At 34.2% G+C, this 23,327-nt stretch overlaps 1 protein-coding gene across 7 annotated transcripts in view; it reads left to right on the top strand.

Moving 5' to 3' along the window:
• LOC145256505 (GRAM domain-containing protein 4-like) overlaps nt 1-23,327 on the top strand; it is a 390,407-nt gene that overhangs the window by 290,429 nt on the left and 76,651 nt on the right. Inside the window, exon 15 of one of the 7 annotated variants that reach the window (XM_080115470.1) lies at nt 5,581-5,652. The exons of the other annotated variants lie outside the window; for them this stretch is intronic. Coding sequence (XP_079971596.1) covers nt 5,581-5,652 — 72 coding nt within the window. The remainder of the gene's footprint in view (nt 1-5,580; nt 5,653-23,327) is intronic. 7 annotated transcript variants of the gene reach the window in all.

Raw genomic sequence — 23,327 nt, 5'->3', positions numbered from 1 at the left:
ATATATATATATATGTGTTATGATATTTTACTATTCACAAGCAAATAGTGTAATTAACAAGTATAGTAATTAATTTTTTTTCTTTTTACCTGTTGAATTTGGCCATATTTTCAGGCATTAGAAAAGCCTCATTCACAATCCGTTTCACACGAAGAGACTTTGCCTAATTGTGGCCATAAGGTAAGCTGAAATTGCAAAAAGTTCAACATTTTTTTTTGCACACAAGTGACCTACTCTCTTTGTCTCAAAGCAGACGTATTATAAGCGAAAACAAATCTCAAAACATTTTTATTTTCAATTTTATTCACTAAAAGACTTTCTTATTTGTACTTGTGATGGCATTCAACTGGGGGTGAGGGGGCTCGAAGTGAATTCGCTGCATCACAAGTCATAGTAGTCCATCTACGGATTTTCACTAGATTGGTATCGTTTTGAAGTTTGACCCTTCGGACGACAAATATCGAAAAATTGGCTAAAAACATTAATTCCTTTGCCCTCAACAGGGCAGTTTTCTACAAGGAGGGGTTGCTTTTTTTGCTGATATTTTCAAAAGTCATCCCCTCTTTTCGATTGACTAGCCTTAATTTAAACCTTTGTCACTTCCGGTTTGGGAATGGACGCAATGGCATGACGTCACTTTTTTTTTTTCACATTCTTTTCCTCCTTCATGGTACGGGTTCGAGCCTTCCTGCCTACTACCACTTTTTTTTTTTTTTTGCTTAACACACACCTCCAAACACCCGGGCAATGCCGGGCAATGCCGGGCACTGAAGCTAGTCTTAAATGAATGCTGGTTATTTATTTAGATTTTTTAAGAATAAATTTAAATATTTTCAAACATGCAGTCTCGTCTATTGAAAATTTGTTATCATAATCGTTACTCATACGTTATATTTACCCGGAGTGAAGGGTTGAGCTGGCTCTAAGTGAATTTGACGCATCACAAGTCAAGACAATCCATCCAGGTCTGTCCGCTGCTGACTTCTCAGCATACTTAAACCATTCGCTATTCCATTGTTACACACCAAAGACGCAAGAACAGGTTATTGCTTCCAAGTCAGTTTGACCGTTGTGAGCCACATCTTCAGTTGACCACCCGTGCTGGTGCTATTGCCTTGTGAATCAGGTCAGTTGGTGGACAACAAAGGGTGTGTCCAAACTATCAGAGCCTCCTAATAAGAAGTACTTTCTCAAGTCTAGAAAGCTTACATTGTGTCTGGATTGTGGCATTTTGGACGTGGTCGAGATACGAATACAAATCCTGAAAATGTGCCAAAGACACCACCAATTGCAAACTTCCAACCTTTGATTGTCAGCTACTCGCAGGAGTGAGGTTTTGCACTCATATAGAGAAGGACCGTGTGAACAACGTCATTATAGATGCAGCATTCGGTAGAAGACTACCTGTCTTCGAACAAGTAAAATTAATTCTCAGTTTTGCACCACTTTTAGCTTTACAAAAATTAAAATCCAGATATATTAATACTAAACCTTACATCTAGAATCCTTCTTCCAATTTTGATCAAAATCCGTTAAATGATTTTCATTGTAGAAAATGTCTAAAACTTAGGGTTTAAGCTTAAGGGGTTGCAAGAAGAAACTGAAATTCAGGGTTTGTTTATTTCCCTCTCATGGTAGAAAGATGTGACACAAGGTCCATAAAGTGGGTTTGAAAAGCCAGTGCCATAGAAGAAGAGCAATCTGACCTGCAAAAATGTCTGGGCAGCCCCGTCGGCATTCACCAGTAAGAATCCCTCAGATAAATAAGCAATAAAGTAACACCTCAAAGAATGAGAAACTGAAATTCAAGGATCGTGCTTAGTTGGTGTCTAATGACTATTGATACCATTTAATGCAGATCTGAAATATTTGAATTTTCCAGTTTAAAATTGTTCCAATATTACACCCCATAAAAAACATTTAAAAGACTCTAAAGTATCTGAAATTTGGGGAATATTTATTCTATTGATAAAATTTCACAAAAATCAGAGGTATTTGAATTTTCCTGAACGGCTTCCAGTCACTTTTTCCTCACTTTGTATAAAACTAAATCAAACTAAATATAGTTCACACTATGACCACTTACTCCTAGAAGTGATGTTCTAAAATTCATAATGATCGGTTCATTAATTTAGGAATAAATCTTGTGCATAGTAATATACATATGACTAACATTATATCTAGGGAGATTTATGCAACAAATTAATCTTATTACAGTTTTGAAATTTTGTGTAGAAAGTTACTTCGGTTTGATTTGTAAGTGTATTTATATCAAGGGGCATAACTCCCTGTTGGGAGTTATGCCCCTTGATATAAATTGTCTATAGTTGTTTTTTTTTTGTTTGTTTTTTTGGTGAATAGTGAAAAATGTTTCGTTTTTTTTTTTTTTTTTGTTTTTTTTTTTAGCTTTCCCAATGAACATAGTCATTAGAAATTAAAATCGCAAATAATGCCAAGTCTATTTTTTTTTTTAATAAATCCGGGTCCATTTTGTTTTTTTGTTTTTTTACCGTTCTTTACCGATAAATGGAGGCCGAAGCCATTTTAATATTCTTCAAATTTTGTTGTTAACTTATAACCTAATATAGAGCAAAGACTGGTTAATGCCAATGCAGAATTATCCACTACTATACAGAGGAAAGGGTGTCCAAACTGGCTAAATCAAACACCCATCCACCAACCCCAGACACAAGGAGCCTTAGAGAGGAAGTAAAAGAGCTTGAAGATATAGAACAAAGGAAGCTGAACCTGATTGCTTTTAACTTTCCAGAATCAGACACACCTGAGGAGGACATCCAAGCTGTCCAAGAAATGATCAAGAAGGAATTAAAATTGGCAGTGAAAGTAAAGAAGGATACTCGCCTAGGATCTCTCAACAGGGGAAATAGTAAACTACTAAAAGTTGAGCTGGACACTCTTGGTGAAAAGAAACAAATATTAGCCAGGGTCGAAGAATTACATAACAGCACCAACGAGATCCACAGCCGAGTCTACATAAGACTAGACCTGACTAAGAAACAACAGATTGCCTCAAAAAAACTTGCAAGCTCAGTTCTTGAAAGTTCGGAAAGAAGACCCCCCCCCCCACCAAAAATTGGATCATCAAGCCGAGCATAATCATAGAGCAGGCATCCAATCCTGATCCCACAGCAGTACAGCAAACACAAAGGACATAAGATTACCTCCAGGGCCACAAGATTGGACTACAGAATGGAAGAGCCACAAAGACCTATATCAATACCAGTTTTTCATACTGAGCCAGTGACCCTACCCTAATATTTTTCAAGTGAATTACTAGTGCTACTTGACACTCTTTGACAGAAGAGGATCAATATCTTAACTTATGGTCTTAATACCCTAGTCGGGTAATCAATGACCTATACTTATGATATAATTATCTATATATATAAAATCGAAAATATGTGTTAGTGTGTGCACTTTTTGTGCATGTCCGCCAAAGGCTTTTTTCGCCGGGCTTCTCAGTCGGCTCACTCCTTCTTAAAACTTTTTATATCGCGTCTAAATCATAATATCTACAAGTTAAGAACGAGGGTCATGTCTATCTTTAATTTGCTCGATTTTTACGCTATTTTCAAGATTTTTTTCGATCGCGACGTCTTTGTTCCGCTTTTCAGTATAAAAAAAAATGAATGCTGGGGTAGGGGAAACAGAAACTGGCTTGCAGCGCCAAACTTAGTTTGACCTTAATAAGGTCAAACATCACGCGACTTAACTTTCGCGCACCTGTCTATTTCACTTTATAAACGTTGAATTAAGACAGCTTTCACTTCCTCTCCCCAATGGCCCAGATGGTTAGGTGTCTGGGTTTTTTTTTTTCCCCCTTTTGTTTCCACCTTCGCATCAAGGTTTCAGGTTCGAGCCTACCTTCTTACCAAAACTTTATTGTTTCTTTTACACCTCCAAACATCCGGCCAACGTGTTTTTTAAACAGGGTTGTTTTGATCTACCCCCTCCCTCCCCAACACACAGACCTCCAAACACCCGGGCAATACCAGGTACCCCCACTAGTGATATATAAAAGGACTCTTCTAAAAAAAAGTTTCTGTAATTTGAAAATATTTTCTGAAAAAAAAAAAAAATAAATAAATATACACATTAAGTTTGGCTTTAAATCTTAACGTTTCAGTTGTTTTTCCAGCATTATCCCCCCCTCCCCCATGGAAATGAAAATCAGTTATCTGCCCTTGATTCTACTTTGGCCGTTACTGTTTTTCCCCTTCATCAACACGGAGTAAAATTTGAGTTTCTTAAATAAAAAAAACTACTTGATCAAATTACGTGATTTTTGGAATATTTCATCTTTGTTCCGTAACTGGTACATACATCATACAGACTTTTCTGTATTTTCTTTACTTTTAATTGCCACTATAAGTGCCAATTTGAATAAGCACCGCAGTTTGTATTAGGCTTACAAAATTAGAATTTTTTATATTCAAATTTTAAGACAGCACATGTGTTTAGACGTAATTATTAAATACACCAAAGACGATACCTGCAAGAGCACATCGTTTTTTTCATTTTTCATTTTTTTTTTTCAAAGATAATTTAACCAAGCCAAAGCTTAAATTTTCAAAAACTATTACTTATCTAAAATGATAGTCTATGAATTAAAGGAATTCGTTTTTTTTTTTTTCAGAATTATATTTTATTTTACTTTTATCATCATCATCATCATAACCATCGTTATCATTGTCATCATTATCAGCATCATCGTTGTCGTCGTCGTCGTCATCATCATCATCATCATTCCATCAATGGAATTATTAATAAAATTCATAATACTTTCTGTTATCCAATTATATTTGCTACAAATAAACTATCATGATATGCCTGGATTGTCCACCAAATTCCAACCATTAATATCCAACAGTCTTTGTGTTTTATTGCTGTTCAATGGGAAGCACAATTGTCAATAACTCTGACACACTCCTCTCTTGTCATTGCTCTCATTCAGAATGTGATGGCACTTTATGAAATAGATTGAGGATTATTTGGCAATAGTCAAGATTGTCGACTCTTTTTAACTTCCTGTTTCTACTTTCCATTTGGCTGAGTAATTAAACAATGATCAAGCAGGCAAGAAAGCCATTTTTAACATAGGAAAATGGGGGGGGGGTTGCTTAGAAGATAGTCATTAATCAGGAGCAACTATATCCTGCTTGTCACTGTTGTTCCATCTGCGGAGTAGAAACCAGAAGCAAAAAAGAGCAGACAGTCTTGAATATAACCGGTTTTGATAAAAATCAGGAAAGGAGGTAACGGTTAGGTGAGTGTGAATCCCATCCAGAATCACACACCCTACTGATAAGGTGATCCTCACATATCATTTTAACAGTGATAAAACAAAGACTGTTGAACATTCATTATTGAAACTTGGTGGACAAGTCAGGCATAGATTGATTTTTTTTATGAAATATAGTTCGATTGCAGAAAAAAATTAAAGATTTCATAAGTGCCATTTTTCTGGGATAAGTATCGGCATGGGGAAAGTGGTTTACTGTGTAATTCAATGTAAATGTTTTAAAATGATTTATAAATGAGTTTCTAAATACTTTTCAGCATGTAGATCTTCCCCGGCCATCATTAAGTTCCAGCCTTTCTGTATTGGAAAATTCTTTGGCTGGGGTCAAGGTAAGACAAAATGCACGTTAGTTTTAGAATAAAGGTATTCTTGAATTCTTCACGTCTAGTTTAGTTAGTATCAGTGTTGTTTTAGAGCCGTAAAGCATTTTTAATTAATTTAATTATCATCTAAATTAAGCAGTCATGTAACAGAAACGCTAGCGCTGTTAGCAGCAGCAGCTGTATGATGGTTAACATATGCAAATGACCAAGCCAGCTGTGAGAAGTGATGTCACATGGAAAGAAGGGAAAGGAAAGAAAAAGCAGAGAAAGAAAAAAAAAACACGTGGATGGAGAAGTATGCATTCGAGACATAGCTGGAAAATAACAACAAACAAAACGTGGATAACGAGAGCGTCTTAAAAAGACATGGGAGACAAGATAAAAGAAATGAACTGTTCAAAACAAGAGTCAATGCGTTGTTGGAAATACCAAAAATAAATGCTTTCTCTTTAAAAGAGAAAAAATGAGTCGAATTTTGTTCCTTTTCCTTTCCTGTTTCTTTGTGAGACTTTCATTTACAATGAGTTAGGTCCATTAAAATGTTACTGTAGATTATTCTGAATTGTTAAAAAAAACTGTACAACGTTACAGTTATAATCTTGTCATGAAGCTGAAATGAATTACTTATTGCATCTAGTCGAGCGAAACGTTATCGCCTGGTGTGCTGTACCTGCAAGGGTAGAGAGAAGGTAGCTTTAATAATAATAAAAATGGCACAAACATAAGAACATGTACGGCGCAATCACGTTTTTCACACTGGTTGTTGAGCCCGGCCAGTACCAGATGGGTGACCATTTGGGAAGGCTAGGCACTGTATGTACCTTCTGGGAAGGTTGGGCGTGGGGCCAGCACCCTCACCCTGTAAAAAGAACTTCTCGCTACAAAAACATCTACAAAAAGTTGTAGATGGCCTATGCCCCTCCAGGGGCTCAAAGGGCTATGGAAACATTAGAACAATTGGATGCAAATTCCAATCTCTACTTCCCCCCCCCCCCGTAAGACATTCACAGCAAAAACTCGTCTACCTTACAACCACTGTAAACAATTTTCTTTTCTTCCTCTGTGTGCCTAAAACTAAACAGAACTTCCATGAACAAAATTTCTTGCTCAAAACTTTCTGCCTATGGAACATAATACCACATGTCTGCCTCCCAGCTTACAATATTATTTTTCGACAAATTAACAAAATTTTATTTTAGGTGCCCTCTTAAATAATCAAATTCTGCAGGGAGATCCGACATTGCCTGGACCGAATAAGGATCAACGAATGGTTTATCGTTCCAATGCTTTTATTTTCATCGAAATGTCATTTTCAACCATTTTCTTCAATCCTATCAAAATAAGAGTCAAGTACGTCAAAGGATGGAATACTGTTGCCACATCTGGGCAGGAGCTGCTAGAAAGGACTTATCCTGCCTTGATGGAGTTAAAAATAGACTTTGTAGCCTCGTAGGAGATGTCCTTTTCTCTTCCCTGCAACCTCTTCCTCACAGAAGAGATGTTGCGAGTTTGTCTCTGCTTTATCGTTATTTTCATGGCAAGTGCTCGGCTGAGCTCGATTCTATGGTACCCCCTCGCCAAACTTTCACATGAAACACTCATCTAGCAGAAAACACTATCACTAATTTCCCTCACTCTTTATCTGTGCCTAAACCTAAATGTAGATTCCATGAGCAAAGCTTCTTTCTTAGAACTGCACGCCTATGGAATTGTCTTCCGTTTTCCTGCTTTCCAGCTGACTACAATATGGTTGTGTTCAAGTCTAACGTAAACAAGTTTTTGATGAGCCGTTCCATATAAGTTAACAAATTTACCGAATCTCCATTACTAACGGTTACTATATTGTCCAATTTCTACTGTACACTCTTTAACCCTTATTCTCGAGTGGCCTCTTGGCCTTGATAAGTGGTGATGCCTATGTAAAAAAAAAAATGCCTCATCATCTTTCTAAGAGATTTATTAAACCTTATCCTTGAGTAACTTTTGAGCCTTGATAAGTGGAGACCTATTAGTATATAAAGAATGTGAACTAATTCATGTCATTAGCTTTGAAAATTAGTTGTGTCATGTCACTGGTTATGCAAATGAGTTGCTTCATTAGCCAATCATTGATTTTAGGAACATAATATAATAATCAACATTTAACACGTTGGTTGAGATCTCTCGTATTCTCTAGTTCCACATTACCAGCTATTACGTTGTGCTAAAAGTTTGTAAACACTTGCAAAAAATTGAAATTTCACTAGCCAAGCTATAACGAAAAATTGAAATTTCACTAGCCAAGCTATAACGAAAAATTGAAATTTCACTAGCCAAGCTATAACAAAAAATTGAAATTTCACTAGCCAAGCTATAACGAAAAATTGAAATTTCACTAGCCAAGCTATAACGAAAAATTGAAATTTCACTAGCCAAGCTATAACAAAAAATTGAAATTTCACTAGCCAAGCTATAACAAAAAATTGAAATTTCACTAGCCAAGCTATAACAAAAAATTGAAATTTCACTAGCCAAGCTATAACGAAAAATTGAAATTTCACTAGCCAAGCTATAACAAAAAATTGAAATTTCACTAGCCAAGCTATAACAAAAAATTGAAATTTCACTAGCCAAGCTATAACGAAAAATTGAAATTTCACTAGCCAAGCTATAACGAAAAATTGAAATTTCACTAGCCAAGCTATAACGAAAAATTGAAATTTCACTAGCCAAGCTATAACGAAAAATTGAAATTTCACTAGCCAAGCTATAACGAAAAATTGAAATTTCACTAGCCAAGCTATAACGAAAAATTGAAATTTCACTAGCCAAGCTATAACGAAAAATTGAAATTTCACTAGCCAAGCTATAACGAAAAATTGAAATTTCACTAGCCAAGCTATAACGAAAAATTGAAATTTCACTAGCCAAGCTATAACGAAAAATTGAAATTTCACTAGCCAAGCTATAACGAAAAATTGAAATTTCACTAGCCAAGCTATAACGAAAAATTGAAATTTCACTAGCCAAGCTATAACGAAAAATTGAAATTTCACTAGCCAAGCTATAACGAAAAATTGAAATTTCACTAGCCAAGCTATAACGAAAAATTGAAATTTCACTAGCCAAGCTATAACGAAAAATTGAAATTTCACTAGCTAAGCTATAACGAAAAATTGAAATTTCACTAGCCAAGCCATAACGAAAAATTGAAATTTCACTAGCCAAGCTATAACGAAAAATTGAAATTTCACTAGCCAAGCTATAACGAAAAATTGAAATTTTACTAGCCAAGCTATAACAAAAAATTGAAATTTCACTAGCCAAGCTATAACAAAAAATTGAAATTTCACTAGCCAAGCTATAACGAAAAATTGAAATTTCACTAGCCAAGCTATAACGAAAAATTGAAATTTCACTAGCCAAGCTATAACGAAAAATTGAAATTTCACTAGCCAAGCTATAACGAAAAATTGAAATTTCACTAGCCAAGCTATAACGAAAAATTGAAATTTTACTAGCCAAGCTATAACGAAAAATTGAAATTTCACTAGCCAAGCTATAACGAAAAATTGAAATTTCACTAGCCAAGCTATAAAAAATAAATAATCCTCCAAATAAAAACTTTTTGCTATCGATCTGCAAGCTTTCGGGTCAAATTCCCATTCAACCGACTTTGAATCAAAGAATTCTTGATGCATTTCCTCAACTTCAACAAACAAGTCAAATCGGCAACCGTTCAGAAAGTGTTAAATTGAGCAGAAAAAGCTGTATCTGATGGAGTGCAGTCAGGACTGTAAGCTGGATGTGGCGGAACCTCAATGCCGCCCAGCTCTTCAAATTTGTCTTTCGTCATCCTGGTGCATCGAGTGCGCTTTTGATTGATCAGAGCCAGGTACTTTTACTTCAACTTTTCGTAGACCCGCTCTAAATGCTTATAGTAAAGTTTGGCACTGATGGCACGACCATTCTGAAGCAACTCAAATGCATGATTCCTTCAAAGTTCCTTCACTTTTGGCAGCACAAATCTCTTCTGCGGTTTTCCTAGTTGAAAGACCTTGCTTCCAGCAGTAACAAATCAAAACTCGCAGCTTAATTTTATCAGTTGCCATTTGGAATAGAAAGATGAAGATCAATATAACAATATAAATGCAAAAAAATTAAAAATTGCATAAAAATTCAATTGTTTGCAAGTGTTTACAAACTTTTCGGACAACCTAATATTTTCATTCCTTTGACCTAGTTTTGATAGGATGCAGTGAAGTTTTTAATTATTAATTTATTTGCACATTTTAAAACTTATACAGAAAATGAAATAAAATGTTAGTTACAAGAGAGACAACTCTTTCAAAGACTTTTCAATTAAAATACAAGATATTCCCATTGCTGAATTCAACTAATCACTGAAAAATTAAATCTAGCAATGGGAATAACTTTTTTCTTTTTTTTTTTTTTTTTTGAAAATTAAAATTTTCTTTAAATTCAAAATTCTCTTCCAAGATATTTACAATTGAAATGGATCCATTTCTTTTACAGAAATAAAATAATTTACTTATAAATACAGAGTAAACATTTTTATATGTCTGGGGCAATTCTTCTTTTTTTTCTTTGTAAATATTGTGTGTCAATAATATTTGAAAATGTTTCCATTTTAACAGCTGTCTAGGTGGAACTACATTTAAAAAAAAAATAAAACTAAAATTATGTTATTATAGTGTCAATAATATTTGAAAATGTTTCCATTTTAACAGCTGTCTAGGTGGAACTACATTTTTAAAAAAAAATAAAACTAAAATTATGTTATTATAGTGTCAATAACGCAGTACATTAATATTTCTAATAAGCTTTTGCAAAAATTGACACAGGAGTCGATGTTATAAATTCTTTCAGAATCTTGACTTTCTTCCACTGCCTGTCCCTTCTGGTCTCCATAAATTGGAAAATTCTTTGACTAGTGTAAAAGAGGTAAGTTTGATTTCACTTGCCTGAAACACATAAAGGTTTTAGGGTCACTTTAGGAATGCTTTTAATTGCTTTCACAAAATCCAGACAAAAACTTTTGGACGATTCCTCTTAAAAGACCATTCCAAAAGCACTTTTACATTTTTTTCCTGTCAACATTTTAGAAAAAAACAAAACAAAGTGTTTTCTTTTTCTCAGTTAACATTCGAGTGCTTTTTTCATCTTCCTCATTTCTTTGTGCCTTGAATTTATTCAAGGCTGCCTCCTCTGTTAAAGCATTGAATCCCCTTGATGGTTATGACGAAATTGAGCACTTATTCTTCAAAGGAAATCAGCTGACGCTTAATTTTGTTGACAATGGCGCTTATTGATGAATGGTGGACTTAGTTCTTATGTTCTTAGCTTTTAGATTTCTAAATTTCTTTATTTGGCAGGATTTGACTTCCTTAAATTCTCGGACGCAGGTCTTGTCATCAGTCAGTGATATACTTTCCAGGATGGTGGGTGAAGGCATTTGAGATTTTCATCTGTAATTGATATTTCTTTCATCAGTTGTTATAAATTATCTCTCAGATATAATATTGCTTTTGGCAGCATTATGATATCACTTTTTCATAGAGATTTGATGAACCAAAATTTGATGTCATCCATTCTTTCAGAATCTTGACGTAAAAGTTTTAGGGTCACTTTAGAAATGCTTCCAATTGCTTTCACGAAATCCAGACAAAAACTCTTGGACGATTTTATTTTAAAAACATCATTCCAAAAGCGCCTTTACTTTTTTTCCTGTTATTCTTTTAGAAATTTCTTAGTTAAATTCATTTCCAAATAAACAAACATTTTTTTTTTTCACTGACTCTTCTTCTTCTTCTCCGCATCATATGATTGCTTGTAGCACTGCATGTTCAACAAAACATTTTGCACATGTCGTTCGCAATAAATGTGTTCGGTGTACATGTGCGTTTCTACCTGTGAGCAATCAAGCAAACAAATCAATAAGACAAAGTTTTTTTGTTTTTTTTTACATACGTGCACGGTCGCTGGTCTTCATTCTCCAATAGTTGCTTTTTTATGTGTTGGTCGTGACCTTCTGTTTAACTCAAGATGGATCTACACATGCATCATCAAGTCTTGACTTTCAAAGGTATTACTTAGAGAATGGTTGTTCTACTTGGCCTTTTGGCTAGGAACATAGTGTAGTATCTGATATGATATTCTGATACTACACTTCACTTTTTCTATCATCAGTCAGTGGAGGAGAAATACTTCATGACTGAGATAATATTTATTTTTGTTCCTATCCAGAATGGCCCCTTTTTGGGGAGCTGGATTTTTCCCAGATTAAAAACCGACCACATGCGGAAGCAAGTAAATAGGAACTTGTTTATTTTAGTCTTAAGATAGCAACATACGGGCAGAGTCTCAAGGCAACATTCACTTAGATTCTCTGTACATTATCAAACGTATATTGCCCCTCTTACTTTCTGACTCCAACTGGCTAGAAACTCTTCTGTCCTCTGAATACTATGTCACACCATTCAACATTTCTAATATGTTTTGTGTGGGCAGATAACCCTTGACCCCTCACTTTAATCATGCCAGCTGCACGTGAGTTTATTTCCATTACCTGCCAGTTTATCCTAACATGTACTTTATGTAAACCCTGCCGGAATTCTTACTAGTTAGTATAATCTCTGTCATAAGGTGCCAATATATAACGTACTAACTAGAAAAATGTATTTTTACTTATAAAATGTATTTTTGCTTATAAAATGCATTTTTATAGACAATTTGCTAAGAAAAATGTATTTTTATGGACAATTCATGGAAAGTTATTAATTTTTGATAACTCATTTTAATACAACTTTCTATTCTGGTAGCTTCTTTCCAAGAACTGTAGACTTGTGGAACTGTCTTCCTATTGTCTTCTTCTGTCTTTGTGATAATCATTTTTTGTTCTTGTTAGCTCCTTACATCAAGTAGCTTCATGCCTTGTCTCAAGCGATTTCCATAAGCAAGTAAGATTTATAGGGTAAAAAAATTGGATAAATTATTTAAAAAGTAAATAAGTTTAAACAAATCTATAAAAAAAAAAAAAAAAGAATATTTTAATATTTTTTTTTCATTCATTCTCACCCCAAACAAGACATATTACCACGTGGAACATAAGGAGCTATTATTTGGAATCGTGTATGACAGGGAATTGTGGGGAGTTGAGCAGCAAGATGCCTGTTCACATTACATTTAAATTTCAGCAGCTTAGTACAGTAAAGGAAGCAAGAACCAGTAAGGGAATTCCAAAGTCTATCAGCCAAACTATCAGAGTAGAAGACTTTCTAGTATCTTGAGACATCAACGACGGAGGGGTGAGATTTTGCTGCTTGTCAGGTTAGTTGCTTCATGTTGTTTTTAGTCTTGCTTCTGTTCATATTTCTGCATTGCTGAAAGCCTTCTATAAATTGTCTCTACATATATATTACACACAATACTGCAAGCAAGCTATATCAACTTCTTAAAGCATCTATTATTTTAGAAAAACTTGCCGCTTTTTATTTAATAAATCTCTCGATAAAATATCTGTGAGGATTTAGACATTGCACAATAAACATAAAAAATTCACATATCCTTTTTACGAATACAAATATTACAACTTTTTTTGTAATCGTATTTACTGGGTTTAAAACATTCTGCTTAATTGCCCAGGTGTTTGGAGGTGTGTGTTTAGCAAGAAGAAAAAAAGTAGTAGTAGGTAGGAATGCTTAAACCCGTACCGCGAAGGAGGAAAAGAATGTGAAAAAAAAACTGTGATGTCTTTGCCGTTGCATCCATCGCCAAACCAGAAGTGACGTAGGTTTAAATTAAGGCTAGCTAATCGAAAAGAGGGGATGACTTTCGAAAATATTAGAAAAGTTGAATTGAGAGTGAAGGTACTAATGTTTTTAGCCAATTTTTTGATATTTGTTGTCCAAAGGGTCAAGCTTCAAAACAATACTGATCTCGTGGAATTCGTTGCCTCTGTTGAAAGTTTTAGGCAGACATACAAACATACATACATACAAACATACATACATACATTTAAAGAGACAGATGAGATTTATATTACAGCATTACACTTCGATTGCACTTCATCATCAAAGTGTCTCCTCATATCATATTTATTGTAAAGACAAAGACTGTTGAATAATTATAATGGAAACTTGATAGTTAGGCATAGACTGAAGTTTGTTTGCGCTAAACATGGTTGTATTACAGAAAGGATTGTGAATTTTATCTATATACTAGCGGGGGGTACCCGGCATTGCCCGAGTGTTTGGAGGTGTGTGTGGTTTTGGGTAAATCAAAACTCCGGGGGGAGTGGGGGTAAAATAAAACAAAAGTTTTGGTAGGTAAGTATGAGGGTCGAACCCGAACCCTTGAGGCAAAGTTGGAAATTAAAGTGTGAAAAAAAAGTGCGACGTTAACCATTGGGCCACCGCGAAATACTAACGGAGACACGTTTGAATTTATTTAACTATTCAGAATTGGCAGGTGCACGTTTTAGGGGTAGCATTTCATTTACTGCGGGAACGCTTTTTTTAATTTTTATTTTCCCAAGATGTTGGGGGGGGGACCAGCTCCCCATAAAAAGGGATTGTCCAAATTGAATAGCAATTGTCTGATATAAGGAAAATATTTCCACATTGATCAAATCTGATTGCTTTCGGACATTTCCGGCGGTCGCGAACGGAAAAATACCGCTAGAATTAGTTTCGCTTTTATTATACGAAAAAGCCTAATCCACATGCAGCGAGCAAAAACTGTTGAATATTTATCTTTTTAAAGTTGAACAAATTAAATAGACAGGCGACCTCCATTGTTAACTCGTAGATATTATGATTTTTATGTACCCGGCGTTGCCCGGGTGTTTGTAGGTGTGTGTGGTGTTAAATAAAAAAGAACTGGGGGGGGGGGTAGGATCGAACCGGAAGTCCTGAGGCGAAGTTTGAAAATAAAATCGGCCAGCCAGAATGAGTTACTGAAAGATGTTTGAATTTATTTAAGTAAGAACCAAATTGACAGGTGCACACCCGGAAGTTGTCGAGCGTGATGACAACGATGTAGGTTTGTTTGTTATAAGCGAAGTAAAAAAAGAAAACAACGTTTTAATTAAGCGGGGGTGGGTAATCAAAACATTGAAAAAAAAAAAAAAAAAAAAACTAACGTAAGGCAAACGAACGATGAAAACAGAAAAACGAACATGTGAAAAATGGCTTAAATAAGCCTGTTTCGATAGTAAAATTTAAAAAATCGGTGGTACCCGGGTGTTTTGGGGTGTGTGGTCGAGGGTGGATAAGCGAAGTAAAAAAAAAACAGAAAAATAAACGTTACATGAAAAATAGATTAAATAACACTGGTTCAATATTTAAATTTAAAAAATCGAAAAAAAAAAAAATCTCACACCACGATTCGAACCCAAAACATTTAGATAATGAACCAACGCACTAATCGACTGACCTAACGCGACGTACATGAAATTTGTTCAGTTTTTCAACTATTTAAAGTAAATCAGGTCATGACGTCATCTGGCACATGTGTAGAACCGGTCGTCGTCACGAGAAGACCGTTTTTGTTGACCCCCCCCCTGTCGAAAATTATCGATTTCGGGGTGAAAAAATTAACGTTTTTGGCCAATTTTTCGATATTTTTTGAGTAAAGGATGGGGCTTTGATATGATACCGAGTTTGTGAATTTACATACATACATACGTACATACATACATACATACATACATTTTCGCTTTTATATTTATAGATATAAAAGGCAAAATGTGTGTGTGTGTTTGTATGTCTCGCAAAAACTTTCAACTGAGGCGATGGTACCTGACCAAACCGGTATCGTTTTAAACCTCAGCCTTTCAGACAACAAATATCGAAAAATTGGCCAAAAACACTAATTCCTTCACCCTCAACTGGCCAGTTTTCTATAGGGAGAGGTCGCTTTTTTTTTTGCTTTTTTTTTTGTGTCGCCATTTTTTGCAAGTCATTGTATTGTTGTATTGGTTTGATTGACTTTTCTTAATTTCAACGTTGCGAACTTCTAGTCAGACGATGGAGCATCAATAATGCATCAGATTTTCTTTCATTTTCTTTTTCCCTGACATCACGGGTTCGAGCCTGCCTGCCTACTATCACTTTTTTTTAACACCTCTCTCCATCGCTATTACCATTTTTTTTTCTTCGCATCACGGGTTTGAGTACTATTTTTTCTTTTCTCATACATCTACAATAACCCGGGCAACACTGGACACCCACGCTAGTTGGTGATATTGTCCAGAAGTCACTCTGTCTTAAAAATGGTTTCCTTAAACAGTGATGAAAGCGGCCAGATAAGATTTTTTTTTTTTAAATATAGATATGAAATGAGAGCAATAGCTCAAATAATACAAATCATTTTTCCTCATCTAAAAAATTGTAAAATATTTATTTGCTTTTAATTTTTTTAATTAAGTTTTTGTATTTAAAAAAGATTTCTTTTAGATGTAGATTTAAGAAGACATAAAAAAAAAATTGTCGATTCAGATGTTTTTAAATTAAAATTTTCTTTAAATTAAAATTTTCTTTTAATTTAAATTTTCTTTAAATTCAAAATTCTCTTCCAAAATATTTACAACTGATACATTTCTTTTACACAAATAAAATAATTTACTTATAAATACAGAGTAAACATTTTTATACTTATGTTTGGAGAAATCCTTCTTTTTTTTTTGTAAATATTGTGTGTCAATAATATATTTTGTAAATATTGTGTGTCAATAATATTTGAAAATGTTTCCATTTTAACAGTTGTCTAGGTGGAACTACATTTTTTAAAAAAACTAAAACTAAAATTATGTTATTATAGTGTCAATAACGCAGTACATTAATATTTCTAATAAGCTTTTGCAAAAATTGACACAGGAGTCGATGTTATAAATTCTTTCAGAATCTTGACTTTCTTCCACTGCCTGTCCCTTCTGGTCTCCATAAATTGGAAAATTCTTTGACTAGTGTAAAAGAGGTAAGTTTGATTTCACTTGCCTGAAACACATAAAGGTTTTAGGGTCACTTTAGGAATGCTTTTAATTGCTTTCACAAAATCCAGACAAAAACTTTTGGACGATTCCTCTTAAAAGACCATTCCAAAAGCACCTTTACATTTTTTTCCTGTCAACATTTTAGAAAAAAACAAAAACAAAAACAAAGTGTTTTCTTTCTCTCAGTTAACATTCGAGTGCTTGTTTCATCTTCCTCATTTCTTTGTGCCTTGAATTTATTACAAGGCTGCCTCCTCTGTTAAAGCATTGAATCCCCTTGATGGTTATGACGAAATTGAGCACTTATTCCTCAAAGGAAATCAGCTGACGCTTAATTTTGTTGACAATGGAGCTTATTGATGAATGGTGGACTTAGTCTTATGTTCTTAGCTTTTTAAAAGTTTTAGGGTCACTTTAGGAATGCTTTTAATTGCTTTTACGAAATCCAGACAAAAACTTTTGGACGGTTCCTCTTAAAAACACCATTCCAAAAGCGCCTTTACATTTTTTTTCCTGTCAAACAAAACTTTTTCAATCTCTCCGTTAACATTCGAGTGTTTATCTCATCTTCCACATTTACTTTTTTTTTTCGTTACGTTTGTAAAAATTTCTTAATTAGATTTATTTACAAATAAACAAACACACTTTTCTTGCCAACTCTCTCTTCTCTACTTGCAGCATTGCATATTAAACAAAACAGTTTGCACATGTCGTTTGCAACAAACGCGTTTCCACATGTGAACAATCAAAAGAAAAAAAATCAACAAAACAGTCTATTTACATATGTGCATGGTCGTTGATCTTCATTCTCTGATAGTCACTTTTCCATGTGTGGACTTAGTCTTATGTTCTTAGCTTTTAGATTTCTAAATTTCTTTATTTGGCAGGATTTGACTTCCTTAAATTCTTGGACGCAGGTCTTGTCATTAGTCAGTGATATACTTTCCAGGATGGTGGGTGAAGGCATTTGAGATTTTCATCTGTAATTGATATTTCTTTCATCAGTTGTTATAAATTATCTCTCAGATATAATATTGCTTTTGGCAGCATTATGATATCACTTTTTCATAGAGATTTGATGAACCAAAATTTGATGTCATCCATTCTTTCAGAATCTTGACGTAAAAGTTTTAGGGTCACTTTAGAAATGCTTCCAATTGCTTTCACGAAATCCAGACAAAAACTCTTGGACGATTTTATTTTAAAAACATCATTCCAAAAGCGCCTTTACTTTTTTTCCTGTTATTCTTTTAGAAATTTCTTAGTTAAATTCATTTCCAAATAAACAAACATTTTTTTTTTTCACTGACTCTTCTTCTTCTTCTCCGCATCATATGATTGCTTGTAGCACTGCATGTTCAACAAAACATTTTGCACATGTCATTCGCAATAAATGTGTTCGGTGTACATGTGCGTTTCTACCTGTGAGCAATCAAGCAAACAAATCAATAAGACAAAGTTTTTTTGTTTTTTTTTACATACGTGCACGGTCGCTGGTCTTCATTCTCCAATAGTTGCTTTTTTATGTGTTGGTCGTGACCTTCTGTTTAACTCAAGATGGATCTACACATGCATCATCAAGTCTTGACTTTCAAAGATATTACTTAGAGAATGGTTGTTCTACTTGGCCTTTTGGCTAGGAACATAGTGTAGTATCTGATATGATATTCTGATACTACACTTCACTTTTTCTATCATCAGTCAGTGGAGGAGAAATACTTCATGACTGAGATAATATTTATTTTTGTTCCTATCCAGAATGGCCCCTTTTTGGGGAGCTGGATTTTTCCCAGATTAAAAACCGACCACATGCGGAAGCAAGTAAATAGGAACTTGTTTATTTTAGTCTTAAGATAGCAACATACGGGCAGAGTCTCAAGGCAACATTCACTTAGATTCTCTGTACATTATCAAACGTATATTGCCCCTCTTACTTTCTGACTCCAACTGGCTAGAAACTCTTCTGTCCTCTGAATACTATGTCACACCATTCAACATTTCTAATATGTTTTGTGTGGGCAGATAACCCTTGACCCCTCACTTTAATCATGCCAGCTGCACGTGAGTTTATTTCCATTACCTGCCAGTTTATCCTAACATGTACTTTATGTAAACCCTGCCGGAATTCTTACTAGTTAGTATAATCTCTGTCATAAGGTGCCAATATATAACGTACTAACTAGAAAAATGTATTTTTACTTATAAAATGTATTTTTGCTTATAAAATGCATTTTTATAGACAATTTGCTAAGAAAAATGTATTTTTATGGACAATTCATGGAAAGTTATTAATTTTTGATAACTCATTTTAATACAACTTTCTATTCTGGTAGCTTCTTTCCAAGAACTGTAGACTTGTGGAACTGTCTTCCTATTGTCTTCTTCTGTCTTTGTGATAATCATTTTTTGTTCTTGTTAGCTCCTTACATCAAGTAACTTCATGCCTTGTCTCAAGCGATTTCCATAAGCAAGTAAGATTTATAGGGTAAAAAAATTGGATAAATTATTTAAAAAGTAAATAAGTTTAAACAAATCTATAAAAAAAAAAAAAAAAGAATATTTAATATTTTTTTTTCATTCATTCTCACCCCAAACAAGACATATTACCACGTGGAACATAAGGAGCTATTATTTGGAATCGTGTATGACAGGGAATTGTGGGGAGTTGAGCAGCAAGATGCCTGTTCACATTACATTTAAATTTCAGCAGCTTAGTACAGTAAAGGAAGCAAGAACCAGTAAGGGAATTCCAAAGTCTATCAGCCAAACTATCAGAGTAGAAGACTTTCTAGTATCTTGAGACATCAACGACGGAGGGGTGAGATTTTGCTGCTTGTCAGGTTAGTTGCTTCATGTTGTTTTTAGTCTTGCTTCTGTTCATATTTCTGCATTGCTGAAAGCCTTCTATAAATTGTCTCTACATATATATTACACACAATACTGCAAGCAAGCTATATCAACTTCTTAAAGCATCTATTATTTTAGAAAAACTTGCCGCTTTTTATTTAATAAATCTCTCGATAAAATATCTGTGAGGATTTAGACATTGCACAATAAACATAAAAAATTCACATATCCTTTTTACGAATACAAATATTACAACTTTTTTTGTAATCGTATTTACTGGGTTTAAAACATTCTGCTTAATTGCCCAGGTGTTTGGAGGTGTGTGTTTAGCAAGAAGAAAAAAAGTAGTAGTAGGTAGGAATGCTTAAACCCGTACCGCGAAGGAGGAAAAGAATGTGAAAAAAAAACTGTGATGTCTTTGCCGTTGCATCCATCGCCAAACCAGAAGTGACGTAGGTTTAAATTAAGGCTAGCTAATCGAAAAGAGGGGATGACTTTCGAAAATATTAGAAAAGTTGAATTGAGAGTGAAGGTACTAATGTTTTTAGCCAATTTTTTGATATTTGTTGTCCAAAGGGTCAAGCTTCAAAACAATACTGATCTCGTGGAATTCGTTGCCTCTGTTGAAAGTTTTAGGCAGACATACAAACATACATACATACAAACATACATACATACATTTAAAGAGACAGATGAGATTTATATTACAGCATTACACTTCGATTGCACTTCATCATCAAAGTGTCTCCTCATATCATATTTATTGTAAAGACAAAGACTGTTGAATAATTATAATGGAAACTTGATAGTTAGGCATAGACTGAAGTTTGTTTGCGCTAAACATGGTTGTATTACAGAAAGGATTGTGAATTTTATCTATATACTAGCGGGGGGTACCCGGCATTGCCCGAGTGTTTGGAGGTGTGTGTGGTTTTGGGTAAATCAAAACTCCGGGGGGAGTGGGGGTAAAATAAAACAAAATTTTTTGGTAGGTAAGTATGAGGGTCGAACCCGAACCCTTGAGGCAAAGTTGGAAATTAAAGTGTGAAAAAAAAGTGCGACGTTAACCATTGGGCCACCGCGAAATACTAACGGAGACACGTTTGAATTTATTTAACTATTCAGAATTGGCAGGTGCACGTTTTAGGGGTAGCATTTCATTTACTGCGGGAACGCTTTTTTTAATTTTTATTTTCCCAAGATGTTGGGGGGGGGGACCAGCTCCCCATAAAAAGGGGATTGTCCAAATTGAATAGCAATTGTCTGATATAAGGAAAATATTTCCACATTGATCAAATCTGATTGCTTTCGCACATTTCCGGCGGTCGCGAACGGAAAAATACTGCCTGAATTAGTGTTTATTATACGAAAAAGCCTAATCCACATGCGGCGAGCAAAAACTGTTGAATATTTATCTTTTTAAAGTTGAACAAATTAAATAGACAGGCGACCTCCATTGTTAACTCGTAGATATTATGATTTTTATGTGACTCGTAGATATTATGATTTTTATGTACCCGGCGTTGCCCGGGTGTTTGTAGGTGTGTGTGGTGTTAAATAAAAAAGAACTGGGGGGGGGGTAGGATCGAACCGGAAGTCCTGAGGCGAAGTTTGAAAATAAAATCGGCCAGCCAGAATGAGTTACTGAAAGATGTTTGAATTTATTTAAGTAAGAACCAAATTGACAGGTGCACACCCGGAAGTTGTCGAGCGTGATGACAACGATGTAGGTTTGTTTGTTATAAGCGAAGTAAAAAAAGAAAACAACGTTTTAATTAAGCGGGGGTGGGTAATCAAAACATTGAAAAAAAAAAAAAAAAAAAAACTAACGTAAGGCAAACGAACGATGAAAACAGAAAAACGAACATGTGAAAAATGGCTTAAATAAGCCTGTTTCGATAGTAAAATTTAAAAAATCGGTGGTACCCGGGTGTTTTGGGGTGTGTGGTCGAGGGTGGATAAGCGAAGTAAAAAAAAACAGAAAAATAAACGTTACATGAAAAATAGATTAAATAACACTGGTTCAATATTTAAATTTAAAAAATCGAAAAAAAAAAAATCTCACACCACAATTCGAACCCAAAACATTTAGATAATGAACCAACGCACTAATCGACTGACCTAACGCGACGTACATGAAATTTGTTCAGTTTTTCAACTATTTAAAGTAAATCAGGTCATGACGTCATCTGGCACATGTGTAGAACCGGTCGTCGTCACGAGAAGACCGTTTTTGTTGACCCCCCCCCTGTCGAAAATTATCGATTTCGGGGTGAAAAAATGAACGTTTTTGGCCAATTTTTCGATATTTTTTGAGTAAAGGATGGGGCTTTGATATGATACCGAGTTTGTGAATTTACATACATACATACGTACATACATACATACATACATACACACATTTTCGCTTTTATATTTATAGATATAAAAGGCAAAATGTGTGTGTGTGTTTGTATGTCTCGCACAAACTTTCAACTGAGGCGATGGTACCTGACCAAACCGGTATCGTTTTAAACCTCAGCCTTTCAGACAACAAATATCGAAAAATTGGCCAAAAACACTAATTCCTTCACCCTCAACTGGCCAATTTTCTATAGGGAGAGGTCGCTTTTTTTTTTGCTTTTTTTTTGTGTCGCCATTTTTTGCAAGTCATTGTATTGTTGTATTGGTTTGATTGACTTTTCTAAATTTCAACGTTGCGAACTTCCAGTCAAACGATGGAGCATCAATAATGCATCAGATTTTCTTTCATTTTCTTTTTCCCTGACATCACGGGTTCGAGCCTGCCTGCCTACTATCACTTTTTTTTAACACCTCTCTCCATCGCTATTACCATTTTTTTTTCTTCGCATCACGGGTTTGAGTACTATTTTTTCTTTTCTCATACATCTACAATAACCCGGGCAACACTGGACACCCACGCTAGTTGGTGATATTGTCCAGAAGTCACTCTGTCTTAAAAATGGTTTCCTTAAACAGTGATGAAAGCGGCCAGATAAGATTTTTTTTTTTAAATATGATATGAAATGAGAGCAATAGCTCAAATAATACAAATCATTTTTCCTCATCTAAAAAATTGTAAAATATTTATTTGCTTTTAATTTTTTTATTAAGTTTTTGTATTTAAAAAAAGATTTCTTTTAGATGTAGATTTAAGAAGACATAAAAAAAAATTGTCGATTCAGATGTTTTTAAATTAAAATTTTCTTTAAATTAAAATTTTCTTTTAATTTAAATTTTCTTTAAATTCAAAATTCTCTTCCAAAATATTTACAACTGATACATTTCTTTTACACAAATAAAATAATTTACTTATAAATACAAAGTAAACATTTTTATACTTATGTTTGGAGAAATCCTTTTTTTTTTTTGTAAATATTGTGTGTCAATAATATTTTTTGTAAATATTGTGTGTCAATAATATTTGAAAATGTTTACATTTTAACAGTTGTCTAGGTGGAACTACATTTAAAAAAAAAATAAAACTAAAATTATGTTATTATAGTGTCAATAATATTTGAAAATGTTTCCATTTTAACAGCTGTCTAGGTGGAACTACATTTAAAAAAAAAATAAAACTAAAATTATGTTATTATAGTGTCAATAATATTTGAAAATGTTTCCATTTTAACAGCTGTCTAGGTGGAACTACATTTTTAAAAAAAAATAAAACTAAAATTATGTTATTATAGTGTCAATAACGCAGTACATTAATATTTCTAATAAGCTTTTGCAAAAATTGACACAGGAGTCGATGTTATAAATTCTTTCAGAATCTTGACTTTCTTCCACTGCCTGTCCCTTCTGGTCTCCATAAATTGGAAAATTCTTTGACTAGTGT

Source organism: Euprymna scolopes, chromosome 32, assembly GCF_053919585.1.
Source record: "Euprymna scolopes isolate OS-2025 chromosome 32, ASM5391958v1, whole genome shotgun sequence".
NCBI classification, from domain to species: domain Eukaryota; kingdom Metazoa; phylum Mollusca; class Cephalopoda; order Sepiida; family Sepiolidae; genus Euprymna; species Euprymna scolopes.
The sequence above is the reverse complement of the archived record's forward strand: the minus strand, read 5'-3'. Positions and strand labels throughout refer to the sequence as shown.